General features: G+C 37.6%; 2 protein-coding genes across 3 annotated transcripts; one reads left to right on the top strand and one right to left on the bottom strand.

Annotated features, from left to right (window-relative positions):
* The first annotated feature begins 5,377 nt into the window (after nucleotides 1-5,377).
* Nucleotides 5,378-6,542, top strand: LOC133729618 (glutathione S-transferase U17-like). Its single transcript, XM_062157176.1, has one exon. It carries the CDS (start codon nucleotides 5,504-5,506, stop codon nucleotides 6,194-6,196), a length of 693 nt encoding a protein of 230 aa, XP_062013160.1. The 5' UTR covers nucleotides 5,378-5,503; the 3' UTR covers nucleotides 6,197-6,542.
* Nucleotides 6,543-6,691: 149 nt separating this feature from the next.
* Nucleotides 6,692-22,175, bottom strand: LOC133729617 (tRNA ligase 1-like). Of its 2 annotated transcripts, XM_062157174.1 has the most exons (27): nucleotides 21,837-22,175; nucleotides 20,828-21,256; nucleotides 20,466-20,516; nucleotides 20,126-20,208; nucleotides 19,530-19,629; nucleotides 19,235-19,313; nucleotides 17,635-17,758; nucleotides 16,362-16,468; nucleotides 16,072-16,200; nucleotides 15,557-15,621; nucleotides 15,119-15,280; nucleotides 14,661-14,821; nucleotides 14,527-14,558; nucleotides 13,842-14,014; nucleotides 12,784-12,863; nucleotides 11,986-12,051; nucleotides 11,601-11,884; nucleotides 11,109-11,216; nucleotides 10,721-10,818; nucleotides 10,299-10,359; nucleotides 10,065-10,141; nucleotides 9,885-9,956; nucleotides 9,716-9,792; nucleotides 9,102-9,182; nucleotides 8,490-8,592; nucleotides 8,135-8,308; nucleotides 6,692-7,457 (listed from the first exon to the last, which is right to left on the bottom strand). In XM_062157174.1, the coding sequence occupies exons 1-27, from the start codon at nucleotides 22,026-22,028 to the stop codon at nucleotides 7,065-7,067; spliced, it is 3,561 nt and encodes a 1,186-aa protein (XP_062013158.1). In that variant the 5' UTR covers nucleotides 22,029-22,175; the 3' UTR covers nucleotides 6,692-7,064. The 2 variants fall into 2 exon arrangements, with proteins under 2 accessions (XP_062013158.1, XP_062013159.1); XM_062157175.1 differs by lacking the exons at nucleotides 20,828-21,256; nucleotides 21,837-22,175 and having other exon boundaries at nucleotides 20,122-20,208; nucleotides 20,466-20,519.
* Nucleotides 22,176-25,137: the final 2,962 nt, after the last annotated feature.

Genomic DNA, 25,137 nt, shown 5'->3' with positions numbered 1-25,137 from the left:
AGAGCACGAAATCTGGAGAATGCAACCTTAATTACCTTCATTAATTGCAGTTGGTGGCTTTAAAGAGCCTTACAATAAAAACAGAAAACAAAAGCAGCCCATAACTAGCACGTCTTCTAGATTGAGGTACATGACTACAAGAAACAGTAAAAGTAAATGCTAAAAACAAGCAACCACTAAACCAACAATATCCTCCCCTAAACTAATTGCTATGAGCAATCAGTTTACCACTGGCACTTCACAAACACCTAGCAGCCCTCGCAGCTTCACAAAATACTCATCCAGCTTTAGTGGTTTTGTCATGATATCAGCCACCTGATCTTTGGAGCCACAATGAACCAACTTCACCTTCCCATCTCTAGTTAAGTCTCGAAGGAAATGAAACCTAACATCTATATGCTTACTACGCCCATGAAGCACTGGATTTTTAGAGAACTTTATAGTGGAACTGTTATCACACTTAATGGTAACACTGCTGTTTTGTGTGAATCCCAACTTCTCCAACACTCTTTGCATCCAAATACCTTGTGTGGCACAAGATGCAGCTGCAACATACTCCGCCTCGGTGGTTGACAAAGTAACAATAGGTTGTTTCTTCGACATCCAAGACACAGCTCCTCCACTTAAAGAGAAAACATACCCCGACTTGCTCTTCCTATCACTCGTATCTCCGGCATAGTCGCTGTCAGTATAAGCTTGCAACATCTCATCTCCTCTCCTCTTATAAAAGATTCCCAGCTCCACAGTTCCTCCCACATACCTTAACACTCTCTTAACAATCTGAAAATGAAGCTCTGTGGGATTTGCCATGAACCTGCTAGCCATACACACAACAAACATCAAGTCTGGTCTTGTTACGGTTAAATACATCAGGCTTCCCACCATCTGCTTATATACCGTAGCATCCACTCTAACCCAATATTCATCTTTTCCAATCTTCACACCAGGAACTATCGGATTATGAACTGAATTGCATCCATCCATGCCAAACCTTTCAAGCAACTTCTTTGCAAACTTCTTTTGGCTAATATAGATGCCTTCGGTGCATTGCAATACTTCCACACCAAGAAAGGACCTCATCTTGCCGAGATCACTCATATCAAACTCTTGCATCATGGACTCTTTAAACTTGACAAACATTTTCTCACAATTGCCAGTAAAAATTAAGTCGTCCACATATAAACTTACAATTAAACACGTACCTCCTGCACCCATTTTGATGAACAGAGTATGCTCAAAGTCGCATTTCTCGAACCCTTCCTTCACAAAATAATTCTCAATCCTGCTATACCATGCTCTAGGGGCTTGTTTGAGCCCATAAAGCGCTTTCTTGAGCTTGTATACCTTGTTTTCTCCTCCCTTTACTTCAAAACCTTGTGGTTGCTCGACAAAAACAACCTCTGTGAGTTCTCCGTGCAAGAAAGCACTTTTGACGTCCAACTGATATATGCTCCAATTCTTTTGTGCCGCCAATGCAATGATCATTCTTATGGTATCCCATCTAGCCACTGGTGCATACACCTTTGTGTAATCAATGCCAAATCGTTGAGCATACCCCTTTGCCATCAATCGAGCTTTACATTTGTCCACTTCACCCTTCTCTTTGTACTTCGTTTTAAACACCCATTTCACTTCTATGGTTTTCACACCTAAAGGCCGATCAATCAGCTCCCAAGTATTATTTCTCTCAATAGCTTCAATCTCCTTCTTCATTGCTAATCTCCACTTGGACTGACTCACAGCTTTCTCAAAGTCCACCGGATCTTCATTTGCGGTAAACACAGCTAGGTTGTGTAGTTCTCCTTCTTCGTCACTCAATCCCAAACCTACTCCACTCACATAATCACTCATCCAAATAGGCTGCCTCCTTTTTCTTTCTTCCTCTATTGCTTGCGGGCTTGCTTGAGAAGAGCTGCTTGAAGAGGAATTATCGGTTGCTTCTTCAATAGTAGCTTCACTAGCCGGCAAGTCATTTCCAATTTCCTCATCACTATCGTTATCGTGATCCTCCAAGTTCTCATCACCATCTCCCCAATCCAACACGTCAAGTTTTATGTCCTCTGCATTCCTCCCTAAATTCCAGCTTTCATTCTCTTCAAACACGACATCTCTACTTACAATAATCCTCTTTGTTAAGGGATTGTACAACCTATAACCCTTAGTTTCTTCACTCACACCAAGAAGAACACATTTGCAGCTCTTGTCATCTAACTTTGTTCTCTTGACATCTGGAATATGGGCGTGAGCAACGCAGCCAAAGACTCTGAAATACCCAACATTTGGTTTGACTCCGCTCCATGCTGCTTCAAGAGTTACATCTTGAACAGCTTGTGTTGGACTTCGATTAAGAACATGAGTGACCTAATTTACAGCTTCTGGCCAGAAATTCTTAGGAATCTTCTTCTCAGACAAGATGCTACGCACTAAATTCATGACCGTCCGGTTCCTTCTCTCAGCCACCCCTTTTTTGCTGAGGGGTGTAGGCGGCGGTGAGCTGGCGTTTGATGCCATTAGACTGACAAAATTCGTTGAATTCATTGGATGTGAATTCTCCGCCTCTGTCAGTCCTCAAGCAACAAATAGGGAAACCAATTTCCTTTTCAACTAGACTCTTGTATCTTTTGAACATGGTAAAAGCTTGTGACTTCTCGGTTAGAAAGTAAACCCACATCTTTCTGCTGAAATCATCAATAAAACTCTGAACATACCTCTTGTCAATGTTCGAAGTAGGAGTAATAGGTCCGCAGATGTCTGCGTACACTAACTGTAATCTTTGTGAGGCTCTCCACTGGCTACTCTTCGGAATTGAATCCCGACTTTGCTTTCCCACCAAGCAATCATGCCAAACCCTTGCAGAAGCTTTGATTTGAGGCAGCCCCTTAACCATCTTTCTATAATGCAGCGTTTGAGTCCCTTGTAATTTAGGTGACTATAACGGCAGTGCCATAAGTGTGATAGGTCATCTGAAGAAGCTTGCATACATGTGGAGAAGTCTGTGAGCACAACATTAGCCAAAAGTACAAACATCGATTTGCGGTCAATGGAGTCTGCATAATGAGTCCCCTTTTCGAACGATAAATTTTACAAACCCCATGTTGTATCAAAATGGCTAAGCCTTTCACTTGCAATTGACCTATACTTAGCAGGTTATTTCTTAATTCAGGAACAAAGTAAACATCACTGATTACCTGAGTCAAGCCATCCACCTCTAACCTGATGCTTCCCTTGCCCATCACCGACATCCTTGCATTGTTGCCAAGTTTCACAGAGTGCCTGAATTCTTCATCAATGTCAGCAAACCATTTCTTGTTGCCGCACATATGATTGCTGCAACCACTATCTAGAAACCACACATCTTCATGCTTGGAGTCATTCCTCTCCACATGAGCCATCAGCAAGAGTTCATCTTCCTCCTCAAGCTCTGCATAATTCACTCGCTTCTCCCAACTAGGGCATTCATATTGAAAATGCCCTAGTTTGTGGCACTTAAAGCATTCAACTACAGCCTTGTTGAAGCTTTGTCTACCTCGCCCTCTTCCTCTGCTTCTGAAAACCCCACGTCCTCTGCCTCTTCCTTCGAATCGGTCTTCTTCCCTGTTTGCTCCAAGCCTCTCAACACTTGTGACTTTCAAAACTTGTTCATCATTATTGCCTTTTCTAAACTTCTGCTCATGGACGAGCAGAGAGCTCTGCAACTCATCTACAGAAAGATGGTCGATATCTTTCGACTCTTCTATTGAGCAAACAATATAGTTAAAATTATCTGTGAGAGTATGTAAGATTTTCTCGACAATTTTCACGTCCTGCATATTTTCTCCGTAATTCCTCATGTCATTGGCCACCATCATCACCCTTGAGAAGTAATCTATGACAGATTCACCACTCTTCATCTCCAGGATCTCAAATTCTCTACGAAGAGTTTGGAGATGAGCTCGCTGCACCCTCTTATTCCCTTGATATTTGCGCTTCATTGAATCCCACAATTGTTTAGACGTGTCCTTCTGAATGATGGTTTTCAGAATAGATTTATCGATGGACTGGAAGAGGTAATTCTTGACCTTGAGGTCCTTCAGCTTTAATTCTTCCAATGTCTTCCTTTGCGCAGCTGTCATGGCTTCTCCCTCAGCAAGCTCTGTGTAGCCAGTCTCAACAAGGCTCCAATACTCCTTCGATCGCAAGAGATTCTCCATTAGCATGCTCCAGTGATCATAGTCTCCATCAAACTTGGGAATACTAGGTAGAGCAAAATTGCTATTGCTCCCTTCCCTTGCCATCTCACACTCTTTCTCTTTTCCCTTATTGTGTTTCACTCAAACACTCACCATTTCTTTTCCGCAGAGTTTCACTCACACTTTACTCTCAATCAGGCCCCTCTAGTGGGGCTCTGATACCAGATTTGTTGAACTCAGAAACTCAGAAACAAGAGCACGAAATTTGGAGAATGCAACCTTAATTACCTTCATTAATTGCAGTTGGTGGCTTTAAAGAGCCTTACAATAAAAACAGAAAACAAAAGCAGCCCATAACTAGCACGTCTTCTAGATTGAGGTACATGACTACAAGAAACATACAAAGTACTAACAACCAGTCCCTACAAACTAGGGATTAATCAACAACAGTAAAAGTAAATGCTAAAAACAAGCAACCACTAAACCAACAGGTATCTCATACACTCATTTACTACTATTTGAATAAAAAATTACAATTATTTGAACCAAAATTACAACATTGAGAACAAAAGTTACCATATTCATTTACACTATTTACATATAGTTAAACAAAAATTACAACATTGAGAACAAAAGTTACCATATTCATTTACACTATTTACATATAGTTAAACAAAAATTACAACTTTGACAACGAATTTGTTCAAAAACTTGTAACAATGTCGTAAAAGGTGTAATTACTATTATTAGAACTAAGATTACACAAAATATGACTCAACATTACCACTCTGACAACAAATTTGTTGTCACTTTTGTAAATGTGGGTATGAGATACCCACAAGTACACTAGAATTTCCCCTATTAACTTTGCCATCTCCAATGATGTGGCTGCTTCTTATTGATTTGTTAATATATAGTTCCATATGCATTCAAATTACTTGTCTTAATTTCTCTTATGGTGATTCTCAAGTTGTTTCTCGCTCCATTCTTTTATCACAATCAGTACCTGAACTTATCTTTCATATCAATTTCTTAACTTTCCTAAAATGGAGTAATTGAAAACTACAGAAAATAGATTTTTCTTCTTTCTCCATCAATATCCAATTTACGTACATCAACTTTGATAAGGACCACTGGAACCCCATAATCACACAGTCGGCAATAACAGCTATAGAAATTAAATTTCTCATCCTCCCTGTCTACCAACCTAACCTCCATTACGTTCACACCACACTCCCATCCAATTTTTCGACCATTTACTTCTATATTAGTGCTCTGTTTTCCCCTGTTTTCTCATTCACCCCAAACCTGAAACTGAGTTCATAATTTTGATCATGGCTAAGAATGATGTGAAGCTTCTAGGAGCATGGCCGAGCCCATTTGTGTTGAGGGCTCAGATTGCCTTGAATGTCAAGTCTGTCGAGTACGAGTTTCTGCAGGAGACAATGGAACCCAAGAGCGAGCTTCTGCTCAAATCGAACCCGGTTCACAAGAAAATCCCGGTTCTGCTTCACAATGAGAAACCCATCTGTGAATCTCTTATCATTGTGGAATACATCGACGAGGCTTGGGCCTCTGGCCCATCAATCCTACCTTCTGGTCCCTATGAGCGCGCTGTTGCCAGATTCTGGGCTGCTTATATTGATGAGAAGTGGTTCCCCGCGATGAAAGGCATCGTTGCTGCTCAAGGTGATGAGGCAAAGAAGGCAGCAGTCGGGCAAGTGGCAGAAGGTCTAGTGCTGTTGGAGGATGCATTTCAAAAGATTAGTAAAGGAAAGAGTTTCTTTGGCGGAGATCACATTGGCTACCTTGACATTGCACTTGGGGGACTTTTGGGATGGCTGAGAGTGACTGAGGGGATGGCTGGGATCAAGCTGCTTAACGAAACAAAGACGCCGGGGCTGGTCAAGTGGGCTGACAAGTTTGCTGCGGATCCTGCTGTGAAAGATGTTATGCCAGAGACAGAGAAGCTTTCTGAGTTTAGTAAGTTTATTGCAGCCAAATTAAGAGCTGCTGCAGCTAAGTAATCAATGTTGTGTGAAGCAGTGATGAGAATAAAGTGTTTATGAGAAATAATCAAGACCTACTAGCTAGAGTGTTTATGGGAAATAATCAAGACCTACTTGGTTTCAGCAGCCAGCGGTCTTTGTGTCTTTAAAACTCCTTATGCTACTAGCTAGAGTGTTTATGGGAAATAATCAAGACCTACTCGGTTTCAGCAGCCAGCGGTCTTTGTGTCTTTAAAACTCCTTATGTAAAGCAGTTGTTATCAGTTATTAACTTGTTTTCCTTGCCAAAAAAACACTTATCTTCCATATCCATCGGTGTAATCTCATCAGGTTACTATGCAAAGAGCTTGGCTTCTTGATGTCAGTGATTATGTTGGTTTTGAACAAGTATTGAAGCTCGCTTCACATATTAGTGAGGGCTCTAAAGTTGCACCAACTACTGGAAAAGGGGCCAAAGGACAGAGTAAGGAGGCACGGATGACAGATGAGCATCCACTCTCAGGCACAGATGAATTATCCCCATTGCAAGTGGCCAAGTAATACTAACAAAATCGTTATTATTAGACCTAGAATAGAAAAGTCATCAAAATGTTGACTCATATATCAAGATATCTCGGTCCCCGACTGTGTTTTTGTTAAGGATTCCATATGTAAACTATACGAGTCCCTAAGCCGTAATTCGAGTTTGCAATTGCCTATATACAAACTATCAAAAGAATTAACAAATCAAAATTTTCCTCATTTTCTTGTTACATGCAAAATTTTCTCCTCCACTTGGCAGTTGAGCTCTCTCGTCATTTCAACGCCAGCATCATCAAAGGAAACTGTATTCTACTGTGTATCAAGGTCAATCTAGTTCACGAATAAAGCCAAAGAAAAGATGACTTCAGTAAAACTCCAGCGGCCCCTGAATGTTGGCAGGTGGGTCAATTGCAATACGAGTAGCCTTCCCTTCTAAATGCAAATTATGTAACAAGTTGGCCTCCTTAGCTGCAACACCCTCTGCAGTCCATAAGGTAACATGTGGCCACTCGTTTTTGGAGACAACTCTTTCACCTTCAACAGAGCCAGGGCATGCTTCAAACGCAGCCATTTTATCCGTGAAGAGCAGTGCAGTTATATCCACAGGGACCTGTTTGTGTAGGAAGACACCGTAATTAGCCACCGCAGTAACACCATGACTTCTCTTGTGTGCAAGAGTAACATGGGCCTTACTAATCTGGTTCTCCAAATTCTTGTCTTTGAGGAAAGCTGCGGCTTTACTATCTTTCCCAGCCAACTGCATGAAATTAATTAATAAATTAAAAACAATCATCACATATATTATCATGTTCAGAAACGTAATTCAAAACTGTATTGCAGATCGGCTTCGTTCATCATTTCATGTTTACCCTAAATATAAGGCCCACCCATTCGTATACAGTATACATTGCAAGAAAGAACAAGCGTTCAACTTTGACATGGCAGTCAATTGAAAATATCCATGTGACAAGCATGGCTGAAACCAGACTCCGATTGGTGATCAATATTTATCAAGCCGAAGGAAAAATTATGGTTTCCTCTTGGACTGGCCAAGTACTAAATAAGTAAATATTCACACTTTGATTTGCAATGAAACAGCAAAACATGCCTAGCCAGAAATCTGTTTAAACCTGCCAGCCAGGGCATAGACGTCTTCTCAAGTACTTTTCACATCGACTAGGATAAATAATTGGTTATGTGGGAGATTAGATGAATTAAAATTCAGTTGTTTGTCAAAAACAACAAAACAACCAAAACCAAAAAAAAAAAAAAAAACAGAACTTGAAAGTCAGATAAATGATATAAGCGATTTTGATTCTAGTTTGGATTGTACCAAAGATATAAGAGGGGTAAAATTTGCACTTATTCAGTAGAGTTAAATTGAGTTCCACAAACTATTGACAAGTAAATAGATGAGAGACAATATGTACTTACATTATCAAGCAAACCTTTGATTTCGGTAATAGGCAGACTAATGGCAGCAAAAACAATGGCCCCGATCTTCCTCTTCCCAGAATCTGGAGTTCTGTACTCTGGAGTCTCATACTCACCTTTTGCAATCTTACTTAGCTCTTCTGATACTTCCTTAACAGCAGACTCAAAAGGAACCTAGAGACATAAGATGGTATAGAAAGGTCATATAGGGATCTGGAAAAACTAATTCCAGTGACAGTCAATGTAAAAGATCCAGTCAACAGCTCGGAAGGTAAATGAGAAACACATATAGAATCTATAATATATATATATATATATATATATATAATGCACATATATCTAAGTATATACCAACCTGAACAGAATTAAGATACTCTGAATTGCCAAATAAAACATCTCGCAACTGTTTCTCCCATTTAGCCCACTCATTTGCATAGGTTCCCTTGGTAGACTCCAATCTGAGTACAGACTCACAACCAAGAACATAAGATTAACAATCATCAAAGCAGCAAAATATTGGTTTGAAATGACGAGCCAAATTACAGAGTTATTCTACTATTAGAAAAGGGTTGAAATAATGGTGTAAGAACACAATTGAAAGCTTGTCTTGTGGAAAAGCCAAGTGGAAAAGGAAAATGAAAAGAAAAGAACCTCCGTTTTGAAAAAAATCTAGTCTAAGAAAAAAAATTATATTTTATTCTTCGTAATTGAAATGGGAAAGAGAGGTTTCATTAAACTATCTTTATGAAACATGAAATTTAATCCACTAGGAGACAAACAAAAAGCAAGCACAAGGTTGCCCACTACATCTTTTACTGATCATTCTACTTGAACATTAATATTTTATAAAAAGAACGGGGTCAAAGAAGCAAATACTGAAATTTGATACAGGTCTTCAATCAACAAATAACATTAAGATTGTGTGAAAATGAAGTCTCTAAAACATGCATAATGTTGCAGTACCAACCTTCCATGTTTCTTAGTGTGAAGCTTGTATAAATTTATTCCCTCCTCAAGAGTTGATTTCACAGGATCAGGTAATGGATTCCTGGGGATGCAAAGTAAATGACCATCACATCAATGTAATTGCATGGCAGGAACAACAGGACACATCATATATGCTTTTTGTATTTAATTGAAGCACTATCACAGCACAAACCAATCGTGTTACATTTTCCCTTGTATACAGCACAGTTTTCAAACATGGACATATTATTACCATAAATTATGATGGCAAATGTTAGCTTATTGTAATGTAACTCAAGTTTATTCTAGTTTTACACTAAAATTGAAAATACAAACATTATTTATCCACCTACATGTTACCAATGCAAAAAATTCTGCAAGCAAATCCGCATCTCAATTGCTATATATTTGACATATTATGAACAATCTTTGATAACTTCTATGCTCATCAGAATTTTATAAACTCAAAAGAAATGTACAAAGAGTGTTGTATTTATCATAATCACAAAACACAAATTGTGGTTTAAAAGCAGAAAAGAACCAATATGAGAGATGTAAAAACCTTTTTTTTTTTCCCTTAAAAAGAAATAGATTTAAAATAATAAAATGAAATACCTATCAGATTTCAGCAGTGGTATCTTGACAAGCGAACCAAAACGCTCAACTAATTCACCATCAAACTCGCTACGACTCTGAGGAATTTAGACTACAATTGTTCAGAAAAGTGCAAAATTGGGTACATCAATATAGCATCAACAAGAAATTTTCAAATGATAAGCCATACTTTGCCCTCATAAAGGTGATAGAACATTAACAGCACATAGCCAGCATTTGGAGAATTCTTGTCGAGGTTTCCCTTCAGACATTCAGAACATGTAAGTATTAGGATGATGTTAATGACAAAGTGTCTGATGATATCTTTGACAAAGAAAAAGAGAAGAAATTATAAGAACTAAACGCATACCGGATGATTAGAACGTTGAAGCACACGATACATGAAAACCGCTAATGCGTCAAGAGAAAACGGATTTGAATCAGTGCCTGCAGATTTAAAGACCACAGTGTAAGACCAACCAAAAGAGATCCAAACATCGTCACTAAGCTAATCATGGTGCACTCTATTCAGTATCGATTTAATGAATTAAGCAGTAAATCCAAAAATCGAACACTAAAATAACAGCATCAAGAACAACAGAACCTTCAGAATCAGGAACAACTGGAACTGCATTGGCCCCGGTTCTGTGGCACATGTCTTCAATCTGCAACAAACAAAAAGAGGAAAACATTAGTATAATTCTGATAAGCACAAGATAGATTTTCATTTGGAAAAGAACGCAAAAGAATTTGATTTTGACCTTCCAAATCATATTTTACCAAAAGAAAAAAGTTCAGATCTAAAACTCATGAGGTTTTTCCATGAAACCAGAGAAATTGACTTCCGCTGACTAGTCATCTTCTTAATAAACTGACATTGGTCAAAAGCATTTTTGGTCTCCATGTTGAGCCAAAGAGGAAGCTCCAAATGTGCTAGATGGAACATAGTTTCTGGATACTCCAATGAAGGATTGCAGTATCATCTTTTGAGAATCATCACAAAAGAAGAGGAAGCGAGTATATTACCTGTCTCCACACTTCTTCATTTGGTGCATTCTTGTCTGCAAGCATTATAGAATACGGTTTTTTCTTCCGCTCATCAGCGACCTTCTGCCAATATCTTGCTGTTCACAACAATGAAAAGATAGTCATTAACATACTAATTCATCAAGCATCCAAATAACAATTCTCTGGTTAAAGATGAGGATTATTAACTGAGAAACCCTTAAATTCTAGATATTTTAAGCTTGCCATCCTATACATTTAATGGGTCAATAACTTGTGTAAATTTAAAGCTTGCTATTGTAATGAAAATATCTCAATTCAGAAAGCATTCGCCAACTTCAAAAATGCTTTGTTCTGATTATCAAAAATTAATAGTCTGCAAAAGTTTCTGGACGAGATGGAAAAACACCTTTAACAAGGTCACCCATAAGAGTGTGAACTGGCCTATCATCCCCAAATCCTCCAGGGACTTTGAGTAGTTCCTTGCACAGTGCTGACTTAGCAGAACCAGGTAGTCCTGGAAATGTCAATCCAAGAAAGGGATATTAAGACATGCAGAGTATGTGTTGAGTTGCATAAACTACAGCCCAAAGTGGGAGTAAATAAATATAAGAACCCATATAACAAAACAATAGCATATATCCAAATAGTAGAGCACATAACAATCGAGAAATTCACAAAGGGGCAGTAATGTAAAATTATGGAAGATTTTGAGTATCCAAGAAGCAAAAATTTGCTTCCAAGAATTCAATGACTTATAAGAATCTACAGCAAAGAGAAACATAAAGATTGCACAAAACTTCAATCCATACAAATTGTTTTTCCAAGGGATGATGCAACATAGTATGATTATACATTCAAGGAAGCAATAAACACTCCGTCAAAAAGGAAAAGTTGTTACCAGGAAAGAATACAATCAGACCCTCAGCCTTTGGAATGATGTCCCCGGTTGAGGCACTGGGGCTTGATGGTACAAACTCCTTCTCAAGATCACCCTCTTCATCTCTTCCTCCCTCAACTATGGCCAAGAAGTCTTCAGCCCTTACTAAGTTTCCAGCAGATCCTATAAGAGCCTGATTCTGTGGGCTCCGTTTAGCATATTGTTCAAGGAAAGGCTCAGCCTCACTGAGGTACACTGATGACGACAGCTGTTTGTTTCCACATTTCCGTCGTATGAACACAGCCCTGAAAATGAACAAACAAAATCCTACTGCCTCAGAGAACAAAATCACAGAAGTCTTTAGGTGGAGAGAACACTGAAACAAAGTAAGGCTATATAAAATCACCATTCATCAAGCATTTTGCTGAGCTCCCTCTGCTTTCCTGCTGAAGTGCCCCATATTTTCATTTGCCTACGATGATAGAAGAAAAGGAAAATTAGTCACATGCAAGACCCAGTCAGAGTAACATAGGAAGTTTACAGTTCCTCAGAATTACTAGGTACAGCTTATGGATTCTTTTTAACTGTAATAAGTAACAACCAGAATACCCAGTAAGTTATCAAACGGTACCGGGCTGGTCAATGTGACATTTTTAAATACTTCAGAGAATCATCAGGTTCATAAATCATGACAGTGGCTAAAATTATTCTTGTCATTCATTTAGCATTGAAATTTGGCTAGTAATACTTAATAGCAAAAAAAAAAAAAAAAAAAAGGCTATCGAGAACGAAAGTGAAGTGAAATTTGAACAGAATAGATGAAGATTTATCCATAAGTCTAGTGAGTGGTGACAACATGGTCGGTCACTGTATGCATTAAATTCCTGATAATATTAAACCACAAAGATAAAATGGGATCCGAATCTGTCATCCTGAAGGTGTTTGGAATCAATAAGTCTTAATATTTAAGTTCCAGAGATTAATAAGGATTCCTAATATTTTATAAGCAAAATTAACAATCAGGTCAATAAAAAAAATGCCCATCTAAGCAACACAATTTTTTTTTTTTACTTTCCCATTAAAGTGTTTTCTTGAATGAAAAAAAATAAAAACTTAATGTCATAATATATGTACCCTAAACCTGCAGTACAACTAAAACTCCAGAGCCCCATTTCACATCATGCAGACAAGCTCAGAACCTCACCTCAAGTAATAGGCTTTATAAGCAGCCGGACCTTCTTTAAAAAGAATTGACAAACCATTGCGGATCAAAAAGGTACGCAACTGCAACAAATGATAAGTACCATCAAAACCATTGACAAACCATTGCGGATCAAGTAATAGGCTTTATAAGTGCCTATTGTATACATTACATTGTATAGAAAAAAAAATAGCAAAACTAAAAGTTGAAAATGAAATAGTTAGTATTGTTGGTTTTACACTGTTACGAAAAGCTTAATTTTTCAAATTATTTCATATTTAACACAATCAATCTTTCATAATCATAATACCCTTTTCTAGCCAAGAAGACCTCCAAACATTCAAAGACTACTTTCTTACAACTAATTTAGAATTTCTTATGGTGAGTCTGCTAGTGCTAACTATAACCAACGTTTCGAAACTCAAAAGCGGTGAGTTGAAGCCCCCTGTTCTTCAGAAGTTTATAAAACCAACAGAAAGTAAAGAACATCGACTACTGCAGGTACTTGAATTCAACATTTTGTCTCACTTCCAACTACTGCAAAGTCTTACTTTTATACTTTACAGCTATTACATTATTGAGCCTTACTCATTTTTAAGACGGCCCATTTCTTCATGAGCCAACATTTAAGATATTTTTACATAGCTAGCCTCACAGTTTCTTCCATTCAATATAGTCCTTTCACATACAGCACACGATATTTGCCCTTCCTTATTTTACCAACAATGAAGTATTTCCAAAAAAAAAAAATGTGAAAATTCTATCAAAAGGATTGACAATAACAACAATCATCGATACGAAGTCAAACATTCATTATTGTCAGTACTCAACTGAAAGTACAATCCTCTAGACTTTGACCTTGCTAACCCAAAAGATATAAATATAACCCTGCTACTATTATTATACCCACCACTTTGGCAGCCAATTTCAAACAAGAAAAAGGTACATTTATCTGGCATATATATTTGACAAGTAAAGAGATCAATCACCATTTCAGTACTGTACCCTTCGGAGATTTTTAAAAAGAAAAATGTTGAATTGTTCTATGATATGAATTGTACCTTATAGGTAAGAAATTTCAATTTGATCATTAAGTTTGCGTCTTCATCAACCAATCCATGTTTTCCGGACATACCAGTGCCACCATCATCGTCCACAACAGTGCTTTTGTTTTTTGCAATCTCAGCAGCTCTCTCATTGCTTGCCTTGAACAAATTAATGTCAACGAAAAAACCTACAGAAGTATGAAGAGTATCATTACCAAATAAACACCTCAAGTTAAAATATATGACAGGTACTTATCCCACACACATGGAGAGTTTGATTCTCATCTACCCCCCAGGCCTTGGCCCTCATTTATACCATTATAAAGGTAGAAAAAATATTTTCTTAGTATCTCTGAATATATGCTTAAATCACTGAAACATCATTAGAGAATCATTGTTCATATACCAACATGCATATTTCTCATGACCATTATTTAATAATGCAAAAACTGTTCAGAAACTTAAAGGTTTAAAAGATGTTTTCTTAGAATCTCTGAATATATATTTTTGAAACATGGAAACATCATTGAAGAGGCCAACCAAAATGAGAATCATTGTCCATAAAACAACAGGTTTTTAATGGCCATTCGTGAAATAATCCAAAAAATACTGCCTGCTATAATAGAGATCACATTTGATGGGATACAAGTCCTAAACATAAATTTTATTTGAGATTATTATGTTCAGCAAGATCTTTTACCTCGATATAAAGGCCAAAGTCCTGGCTTTGACCTGAAATGCACCCAGTAATATAGAAACAATTACATAAACATCTATTTAAAAAAAAAATTATGAAAAAAGATAGGCTACTGACTAAAGAAATTTGAACAATACCTCATCTCTTTCTGATAACGCCGAAATGCAGAGTCACTATGGACATGAATAACCATTTTGTAGAAAAGGTTGTCATTGGACATGGAATCCTGTTTGTGGTAGTTATGGTAGCCTTTAAAGGCAGCAGGAAAATGCTTTTCTCTCATCAAACGAATCACTTCCTGATTCAGTAATAATTATTATTGCCAAGGGGAAGAGCCCAACCCAAAATTAAGAAAACTTGAACAGTGGATGGCTTGAATAGACATTCTCAAAAACATCAAAGTGATAAAAAAAATTGAACTTTCCATAAGCCATTCATAATTTTGATGAGAGAAAAAAAGAAAAAGAAGTTGCTCTTAAAAGGACCGATACAGAGAGAATAAGATTCTTTTACAAACACATCTTAAGACTTCCAGAAGTATAATTTGATGTACAACAATGTATCAAAATTAGCTTGAAATGGAACAGAGTCTGACCTGCAATTTGGTGGTAGAAAAATCAGCAGGGTGAGATTGTAAAAATTTTGAAACCACTGCTTTATCTGCATTTCTAGATTGGGCATCACCAGCTCCCCCAAGCCAGTCTGAATGGTCAGGGCAAAAAGAGGAGCCAACACCCTTGAGAAGAGCTTTTATTTGCTGCAAAAGGATTATCAAAAAGGAAATTACTCATAAAAATATTTGATCGGCTTTTTTACTTTTACTAGCCTCATACATGTGCAATGCACATGTGATTGGTGAAGGCTCTTTATATTTATATTTTTTCCCCTTTTTTCATTTTACTATAGTAACTATTTTAGAGAACTTTATTATAAATTTTATATTTCTATTTGGCAATTCATATTTTGGTGAAGCCTGAGTGCTTCATTTATAGTATAGTATGGTAATTCTCATATTCGAAGAATTAATCATTACCTGTGTTTCATCCGACCTATTTGCAGCACAAATCTCCCTTAGGCTTGGTACCAAATCATGACCAGCTGAAATATACAGCAAACTCTGGTGTTTAATAATTGTACACACTGTTGGGCTATTTACCAGCTAAAATTTCATATTAAATAGTTTGACTGGTGCTTATAACATCACTAACATTCCAAATTTGGAACACAGTTTTTCAAGAGGATAGCCTCTATTTATGAAAAGAAATGACTACAGTGTTGGACTTCATCCAGCAAGGGGTTAAGCACTCGAACCGTCCACATTTAGCTCACCTTCAAAGATCACCCTTACCGAAAGTCAGCCAAATCAGTAATTGTTTTATACTAATTATAAATGGTCAATACATATTTACCGATTTGGCTGATTTGATGACCTGGCAATGAACAGTTAGATAATGGGACCACATTTTAAGGTGGACTCAATTAAAAACTTCTCCAGTTTAATTTAACCTATAATCAAAACATCATAAATGACAGAATGAACCATCATACCTCCTTCCATTGGGGGAGGAGGGAAATCTTTTAAGACTTCCACCATATGCTTTGAGCTCTCATGGCTTACAATACGAGCAACAATACCCTCTAAGATTTCACCCTGCTCCTTGATATGATCTTTTGAACCTGCATATTAAAGGATAATTTAGTTCTGCAGCTAACAAGTTTTCAACTGTTGCTAACACAGAAATAGAAACACCAAATGAATGAGAATCTGTGATGCATGCGGAGCCAATTATAAAGCAGAAGATGACAAAGATAGTTAAATAATACATTTGAAAGGTTACCTGGTATAGATATATCTGCAACTTCATCAAGAGCTCTGCACACAGTTGTTGCAGTTCCTTCTTCACACAAGGCATCAAAGGCAGCAAAAAACGTTGTCACTGCTTTCCTTTAGTTACAAAAAAGGTGGATTAACACAACGAATTATAATACTATGACTTAACTGCAAAATGTTTTCAGAGGGGTTATCTGAATGACAAATATGAGAACCAAACCTTACACTATGATTCATAATAGTACATCTGCTTTTATACCCTTCTCCAGCTAAATTAACTTTAATCAAAAACTCAAAACTGTAACCAGGCTCTAAGCTATATTGAAGTTGTTTAAATATATACTGTGTGTGCATGCGCGCGCGCACACACACACACTATGATTCATAATAGCCCCTCTGCTTTTATACCCTTCTCCAGTTAAATTAAATTTAATCAAAAACTCAAAACCGTAACCAGGCTCTAAGCTATATTGAATTTGTTTAAATATATAATGTGTGTGCGCGCGCGCGTGTGTGTCTCAAACTCATGTATGTCTTTTTCTTTTCATTTTGGGTATATAATGAAGTGTTTGACTTTTGTAGTCGTTAAAGTTCACAAGTCATTGGTTCTTAGCTAATGAAAACTACCTATCAAGAGACACAAACCTAAATCTTAAAATATTTTTCAGTCAGCTTTGCCACTTCACCTAACTTCCAATGTAAGATGAACCATTAGATTTGCAAACTTTCCCAAACCACTGCTTTTGACCAAAATCTCTTTTCCAACCATTTAGTGTAAATCTACAACAGTATCCAAAAATTGTAACAGCACATGCATTTCCACCTAATATAACACCCAAATGTTTGAAATTCCAGCCTCCACCCCAACCTATAACCACATCTCAGCAATATATCAAATGGATAACAGCATGAATGGTGGCACAAAACACTTCTCATCCACACAGGAAATTTTTATTTGTGTCCAGACATCAAAAACCCCAGAAAAAATGTCATGATAACCAAATCCAAAGAGGGATCAGAAATAATTAGTATACCAGCTTATACCCCAATGCATCATTGGAATGAGAAGAACAATAGATATTGCTTTGACCTTTGATTTCCTACTTATAACCAGAACAAAATACACATATGCTAAAAGGTTTTAGACATACCCTATACAAATGTTTTTATGGAAGTAATATAAGTACGAAACTACTATGATTTAAAATGCTAACCATGATTTATACACAACAACCGTATAACCATTGATGTACCATAAGCAGAGGATAGCTTGTTATCACCTTGTTGAGAACAGCCATACATGATTTGTCGGAAGGCGCCATTTCCGACAGAAAGCAATAATCTCAGGGGTTGAGTAGAACTTTGGCTTCCCATTGCCCAGCTCTGTGACTGCTGTCACCACAACTGTTTGATACAAAAACCACATAAGGTTGAAAGTTTTTTTATTTTTTTCATCCTCTTTTTTATATACAGCAAGAACTAAACATGGAACATAAGGAATGGGATAGTTACTTCTGACAGTAATAATGAACAAATGTGCAACAAGAAATATGCTTTGTTTGTTGCAAACCCAAAAAAAAAAAAAAAGGACAATTGAACTGCAACAGGAAAAGCATGAACTCATAAGGAATTTAAAAAAATAATAAAAAACTAAAAAACTGTATATATATAAACAACAAGGACCAGCAACAAAGTGTTAACTTTTAAGTAAATACTAAAGAGAACTGCCGGAAAGAAAGAATGGGAAAAAAAAAAAGACAGTACATTGACTATGACAATGAGAATAACAATAATGAAGATGATGATAACACAATTCAACTTGTACTGAGTAGAACTCAAACAAGATTATAAGATACGCTCATTTTAGCCCCAAAATTTAGGTACATCTGTACACCAAGAAAAATAAGAACCTTATGCAATAGACCTTTTGTAGCTATTGTGGGGAAAATAACTTCTAGAAGGTCACTCAACCTTATGCCTCCAGATCATCTCATTACACGACAGTCATACTATTTCTACTTTCAAATATACTTTCCTTATATGCACTTATACAGCAAAATGAGGAAGGGTTGCAGCTGTGGGGGGTATAGGGTAAAAAACCGCAAAGATCTTGTTAACACAGTAACTTAACCCAGCCCCCATGACTATCCTAGCTTCACTAAGTGTCAATGAAATGAGTTGCATTATCTCTGACATTTGAGAGATATCATGCCAAAAGTGTACTTACTTTTAAGTTTCAACTACCAGATTAATCAGACTTAATAAACAAAGATTTTTTCAAAGTACAAAGATAAAAAGGTGGGTATGCCACTTTTGAATCAAGTATGAAAAGTCAGGATTCTGGACAAGGAGAGCTTCAGAACTATATGAAAAGTTGTGAACCTATATATCAATTATGGCATTTGACCTATTGATTTCATGAATAAGAATTCAGAATCGATGTACAATACTTTTGTCTCAGAAAATCTGAAAGTTTGTGATTTCAGTTTTAAGTTCATGAAAAGGAGATGGTTCCCAAACATCTATGGTGCATCACAAAAATCAATGGGGCTAAAAGGCTTGCACAAACAAATACAACAGACAGAACGGAAACTTTGCATACAGGGCTAATAGAGATTCCAGTAACTGAATCAACTAACAGATGGCACACTTTAGATTCCATATTGACAAGTGGAATCACCATTATAATGGTCCCTTATTCCAGCATGTTCAAACAACTACACAGAGGAATCCTCCAGAGAGACAGAAGCTCAAAATTTGACACTAATCTAGTCAAGCAATAAATGTAAATAATGCAGTAGGGGGGGCGGGTTGAGAGAGAAAGTAGAAAGTCTTTTAAATCACAAGAAAGAAAAAGGAGAGAAGAAAAACACTCAGTACCAAAATCTTCATTTGGACGCTGTCCATGGTCTCCTAGGACTGCAGTTACGAGCTCCATTGATATGCACATATGGTTCCTCTGCAGGAGTAACCAACAAGAAGCCAGATTTAGGAAGGCAGGGAAGGGACAGGGTAGCAGGAAGAATATATTGAGCATGATTATTGGTCACTAAGTTATTTCTTATTTATAAATATGATATGACTGAATACTGCTTTCTGGTGGAGAAAAGAAAACTTTGACAGATATTACGTGTAATGTTCATTTTTCTTTACTATCAGGTCATGTGAATAACACCTCTAGGAAATCATTGAACTCTGCTTGCTTTTTTGCTGCTTCAGATCCCCATGCTTCACGTAACATCCGTCCAAGAACAAATACACCAACAGCTGTATATCTGTAAAAGTACAATACTCAGCCAGCTATTGTTAACCTACATAAACTAGTGATTATTGAAGAAATATAGAGACATAATGGTAACAAAAACATAATTTCCATTTCAGCAAAGTTTATTTTGATGAGGTTTTCCCCAAATGGTTCCACAACTTGCTCTTTGCCGGATAAATAAATTTAAGTAAGCCTCCCAATTTTTCACAAGAAAGATAATCATCCAAGAAATGATTAAGATATTCTGTTTCATAACAATAGCAGTGTAACAGATACAATTCCACTACTGTTTTACTGGTGCACTTAACATATCATGCCCCCTTCTTCAATACGAGTGATTAGAAACAGCAGTTGTTTCACAATAAGGAACATGGGCTAACCCAAATGTACACACATTTGCATGGCCATTCATCTTTTATTCATTAACCAAATTGAACAGCACAAAAATAAAGAGAAAGAAAAAAATGAAGTGTTGACAGTGTGGGGAAGAAACAGTTGTCACCTACATATTACCAAAGCTGTTTTTGGCATAAGCACCACCCTCATTACCAGCATACATAAAAAGTGACCCCGAGTGTTTAAGTGAAACCTGCAAAAAGGATCATAATCAATAAATCTCCGTGAAGATTCTTTTGGTCATTACAGATCAAAATTAGGTTATAAATAACTCCAAATCTTTTATGGGAACCAAAAGTTTATTAATATTCAATACAACAATCGAGGAACCAACTGTAGGATCTGCAACTCTTAGGCAAGAGTAATTAGTTAAAAGTCAACAGTGGTATCCCAATGCACAAAGTAATGTAATTTTTACAAAATAATAAAGAGCTCGTGTAAATCCCTTACCTCCAAGGTAGCCAAGCCTTGAGATACCATCTCAATCATCCTTGTCCTAATCTGAATAGAAGAAGAAAAAAAGAGTGACTAATATTAGCAAGACAAGCAATCAAAGAAGAATTAGATAGAATCATTGCAAGGCACAAAGCAATAAAGTCACAATATTCTATAAAATAAAATAAAACGAAAAAGCACATTCCCATATGTATTTCTTAACTAGATGACATAACCCAACAATGCAAGCACGCATTTTAGTTAAAATGATTTGTTCAGCACATTTCTAGGTAAGGATATTCCCATTTAATAAATGCCATGGCAACCAAGAACGACAGGTGAAAATCATAAAGAGAAAAAAAGAAGAAAAGCCGCACCTCATTATCTGACTTCTCATTTTCAAATTTAGGATAGAAAGTAGCTCGTATTTGCACCTGAGCATATGTTGAGTTGTCCACAGTAAAATTTTCCAATAGATTACCCTTGAACAACTTACTTGCACCAGAACTACTTTTCTGAGGAGTTGCTAGTCCAACTCCATTTTGCTCTAATCCAACCGGACTTTCATCAACAGGTACTTCAGCTTCTACTGCCGTAGATCCACTGACAGTTCCATAAGATTTAGGCTTCCATATTCCTTTTTGACCTTGTACTGGAACCGGATTTACTTGTACCTTCCCAAACTGTATGGGCTGAACTGATGCTTGGGTTTGCCCACTGCTTCCACTAGCACTCCATTCACCAAGTCTGTTATCAACGGAGCTGTCGGTCTTTGTTTTCTCTCTCCACTTTTGCCCACCATTTCGCTGCAAAGTAAACCAAAAATATCTCAATCATCCTCTTAAGCCTTTAAAGTTCAAATTTCAATCGAAATAAACACTTTCATAATCTTCAGCACAATGCAGTGAGGCTCTTACATACAATTTCTAAATCATAAACAACTCTAGCAACAGTAAGATGTATATACAGACACATTTACATAAGCAAGACTACCTGCAAATCATACAGGCAACCAAGTAAGGTTCGAAATTGGCATCATAATGGTAAATTTTTCGACAACGATGGTAAATAATCATATACCGCTTGAAATTACAAAGGTAAATTCAACTAGTTCATCCACAACAAAAACTAAGCATTGTAAAATGGATTTGCATAACAATAGAATCCAGAAATAGCAAAAAAAAAACTGATCTCCGACTAAAAATTTGGCTATAAAATTCACTCGACGACGATCAAAAACCAAAAAACCATCACCAATCAATTTCAATCAAATTGCTGCGTTATCGCAGCAACCTAAAACGAGAACGAGCTCCAAAAACACAGAAAACAATGGCGGAATTCCATCCATGTAAACAAAAACACGTAAAAGAAGGCGAAAATCAGTACCTGGCTGTACGACATGGTTGAATGCGAGAGAGAAATGGAGGAGGAGGAGGAGGAGGAGGAGAAAGAGCGAGGTGGAGTTATGTAGGAAGGAGATGACCTAAGGAAGAAGAAGGTTCCGGAAACGAAGGCTGAAGGAGAAGATGAAGGAAGAGTGAGAGAGAGAGCGGATAGAATCCTGTGCGGAGGCGGCATTCAATTGCTAATGTAGGCCTGCGGTGCCACTTAGGGAGCTCCTATATATACGATTATGTGCGTGGGCGCCAAGTGGTCGAAGCTAGCACGGCGACCGGGTTCCGTGGGAAGGTGAGGCGCTCTGGCTTCTGGTGTTTCGCGATACACAGTAGTTATATCATCCGAGTCCCGTGACCAAAGCCAAGTGCTTTTACTAATTTAAATTTACAGTCCTTTATTGGTAAGAGAAAGAGAAAAAATTAAAAAAGGTAATTTACAGTCCGAAAATTAATTTTCTAGCAATTTGCAAAAGTGCAGACCAACAAATTAAAGGTTTAGGGTTTTCGGAACATGTATCATTTTAATCTGGCACTCTTGACCAAACAAGGTTGGCGGTTGATTCAAAATCCAAACTCTATTATTGCAAGACTTCTTAAAGCCAAATATTTTCCTAATTGCTCTTTTATGGAGGCTGAAGTCAAGGGGGGTGACTCCTACACCTGGAGAAGCATCATATCGGGGAGGGAAGTGTTGAAGAAATGACTACGATTTCAGGTGGGTGATGGAAGTGGTATTTCGGTTTGGAAGGATCCCTGGATAGCGTTACCACTTTCTTTCAAACCTTTTTCTCCCATAATGGAAGGGACGGAGGACTTTATGGTGGCAGACCTCATAGATAGGGAGAATGGAGAATGGTTACTAGACTTGTTGGATGAACTTTTCACACATGGGGAGGTTGAGAATATTGCTTCTATTCCATTAAGTCTCCGGGGCGCGGAAGACAGATTAATTTGGCATTTTGACAGGAGAGGTATTTACAATGTTAAAAGTGGCTACTATGTGTTTAATAAGGCACAAACTGCTTTGGAAAAGGCTACTTCTTCTATGGCCGTGGAGGGTGGAGCTTGGCGGCGGTATTGGCAGATGATATGGGGAGCTAATGTGCCTCCAAAGGTGAGAGTTTTTATGTGGAGGCTACTCAAAGAGATTTTGCCAACTAAGAGTGCTCTGGCTAAGAAGAAGATCCATATCCATGATTTATGTTGCATGTTCTGCATGGGGGATGTCGAAACAGGTACCCATCTTTTTAAAAGTTGTCCTGCTTTACTTTGTTTTTGGTTATATGGGCCCTTGAAGTTGAATGCCTTGGAGCACCCAGCCACATGCATTAAAGAGTGGACGTTGGACATGCTAGATGAGTTGTCTAATGATCATAGAGACTTCTTCTTTGTGGGCTTGTGGGCAATATGGAGGGAAAGAAATAAAATGGTCTGGAATGATGCTGCGTTCCAGCCTATGTTTCTAATTGATTGGGCTATTCATTTTTTGAATGATTACCAGAAATATCATCCTAAAGCTGTGAAGAAAAAGAAGAGGCCTTTAACCAAATGGCAATGCCCACCTAGTGGTAGGCTGAAAATCAATGTGGATGGCGCTTTTAGAGTGGATAATGGTTGTGGAGGCATTGGTGTAGTGGTCAGGAACGACGCTGGTATGGGTATTGCTGCTCTGGCTAGACCTTTTCTACATGCTCACTCAGTCCTAAATATGGAAGCTGAGGCATGTAGAGCGGGTCTTCTACTTGGTATTCACCAAGGTTGGTCTGAAATTGACATTGAAAGCGACTCTGCCATTCTGATTGCTGCGCTCAATAGTTCGAAGCAGGATTTCTCTGAGGTAAGTCGGATTTTAGATGATTGTAAAGATTATTTTAATGTTTTTCAGTCAGTTAGAATTCGTCATATTTACCGTGAAGCAAATGGTGTTGCTGATAGACTTGCGCACCTTGCTAGTTTGTTTGCTATTGATGATGTTTGGTCAGATGTGACTCCTGCTATTATTCAAGATGTTCTCTATGAGGATTATTGTAAGTATTTTCCTGTAGCACGGGGTTCAGGTTTTATGTCCCCCCCGTTGCAAAATCATACTATTCATATAATAAATGAAACCGGGCGTGGGGCTGAGCCTCCAGCTAGGCTAGGTTCCAAACCCCTTTCAAAAAAAAAAAAAAATTAAAGGTTTAATTCCGTGAACGATTACAATCTTATATGGACTCTTCCATTCGAGACACACACAACTCCATTCAAAACTTCATCATGGGTTTTCTTTCATTTTCTTAGCTCCGGATTAGTTAAAATGTTTCTTCAATTCCATAGTTGTCAGCTTTGCTAGTTCAAATCATTTTTCTTCATTTTCCTTATAACCTAATATGATTTTTAGTTGTTTCAATTGCTACATTTTAGAAATATTTTCTCTTGAAGCCATTTACCTTTTAGCCATTCATCTTTCAGCCATTCTTATTTACTTTCTTGAGCTTTATTAATCGCTATTTACTTTTTCACTCTTTAAGTTAGTGCTCATTTACTTTCCTCCAATTTACTTTATTGTTCTTTACATTCCAGCGCTTAGTCTACATTTACTTTCTTACCTTTTATTGGTATTCTACATTTTTGCAGTAGGAGTAGTTGTAACGTAAGTATTCAGTCACCAATCATCACTCGACTCATCCTATTAACAGCCAAAAAGTCCGTGATTCTAAGGCATCGAACCCTCAGCTGAGATTTGTTTCTTCCTCGGGTTTCAATCATTTGACAAGTCAGATACATGCGCACTACATCTACAATCACACATTTGGCCTCTCGGCAGTGTGCTGGCACGCCCCACAAGTCACTCATCAAGAAGGATGCTTGTGTTTGCCTCATAATCATCTTGGCCGAGGAATTTGCAGTCCAATTGGCCTTTTGAAATATGAGAGCGTGCCAACTCGCGACCGAAAGGCCAAGCGAGGTTTTGATATGACTTATGTCTGATCTGACTTCTTTCAAGTGATTGTGGGCTAAGAAAGGAAGCTTCTCAGTTGCTGGGTTCTTTTGCCTTTGTTGCAAGAACTCTGGCTAAGCGTAAATCATGACCAAGATCCTCGATCATTGCCACGTCTTGGGTTAATTTAAAGGTTCGAGTGACAAGTGAGATATCTATTGGATGAAGATACTCGTAAATCACGGTGAAAATGAAGGCGAAGTTGACACGGTTGTCAAAACGTTGGGAGGTGATATGTGTGTGAACGGCGAATTGCATCGACCAAATCCGTACTAGTTGAAAGAGATCGATAGATAGAGGATTCTATCTT

This window comes from Rosa rugosa, chromosome 2 (genome assembly GCF_958449725.1).
Source record: "Rosa rugosa chromosome 2, drRosRugo1.1, whole genome shotgun sequence".
In the NCBI taxonomy this organism is placed as follows: Eukaryota; Viridiplantae; Streptophyta; class Magnoliopsida; order Rosales; family Rosaceae; genus Rosa; species Rosa rugosa.
The sequence above is the reverse complement of the archived record's forward strand: the minus strand, read 5'-3'. Positions and strand labels throughout refer to the sequence as shown.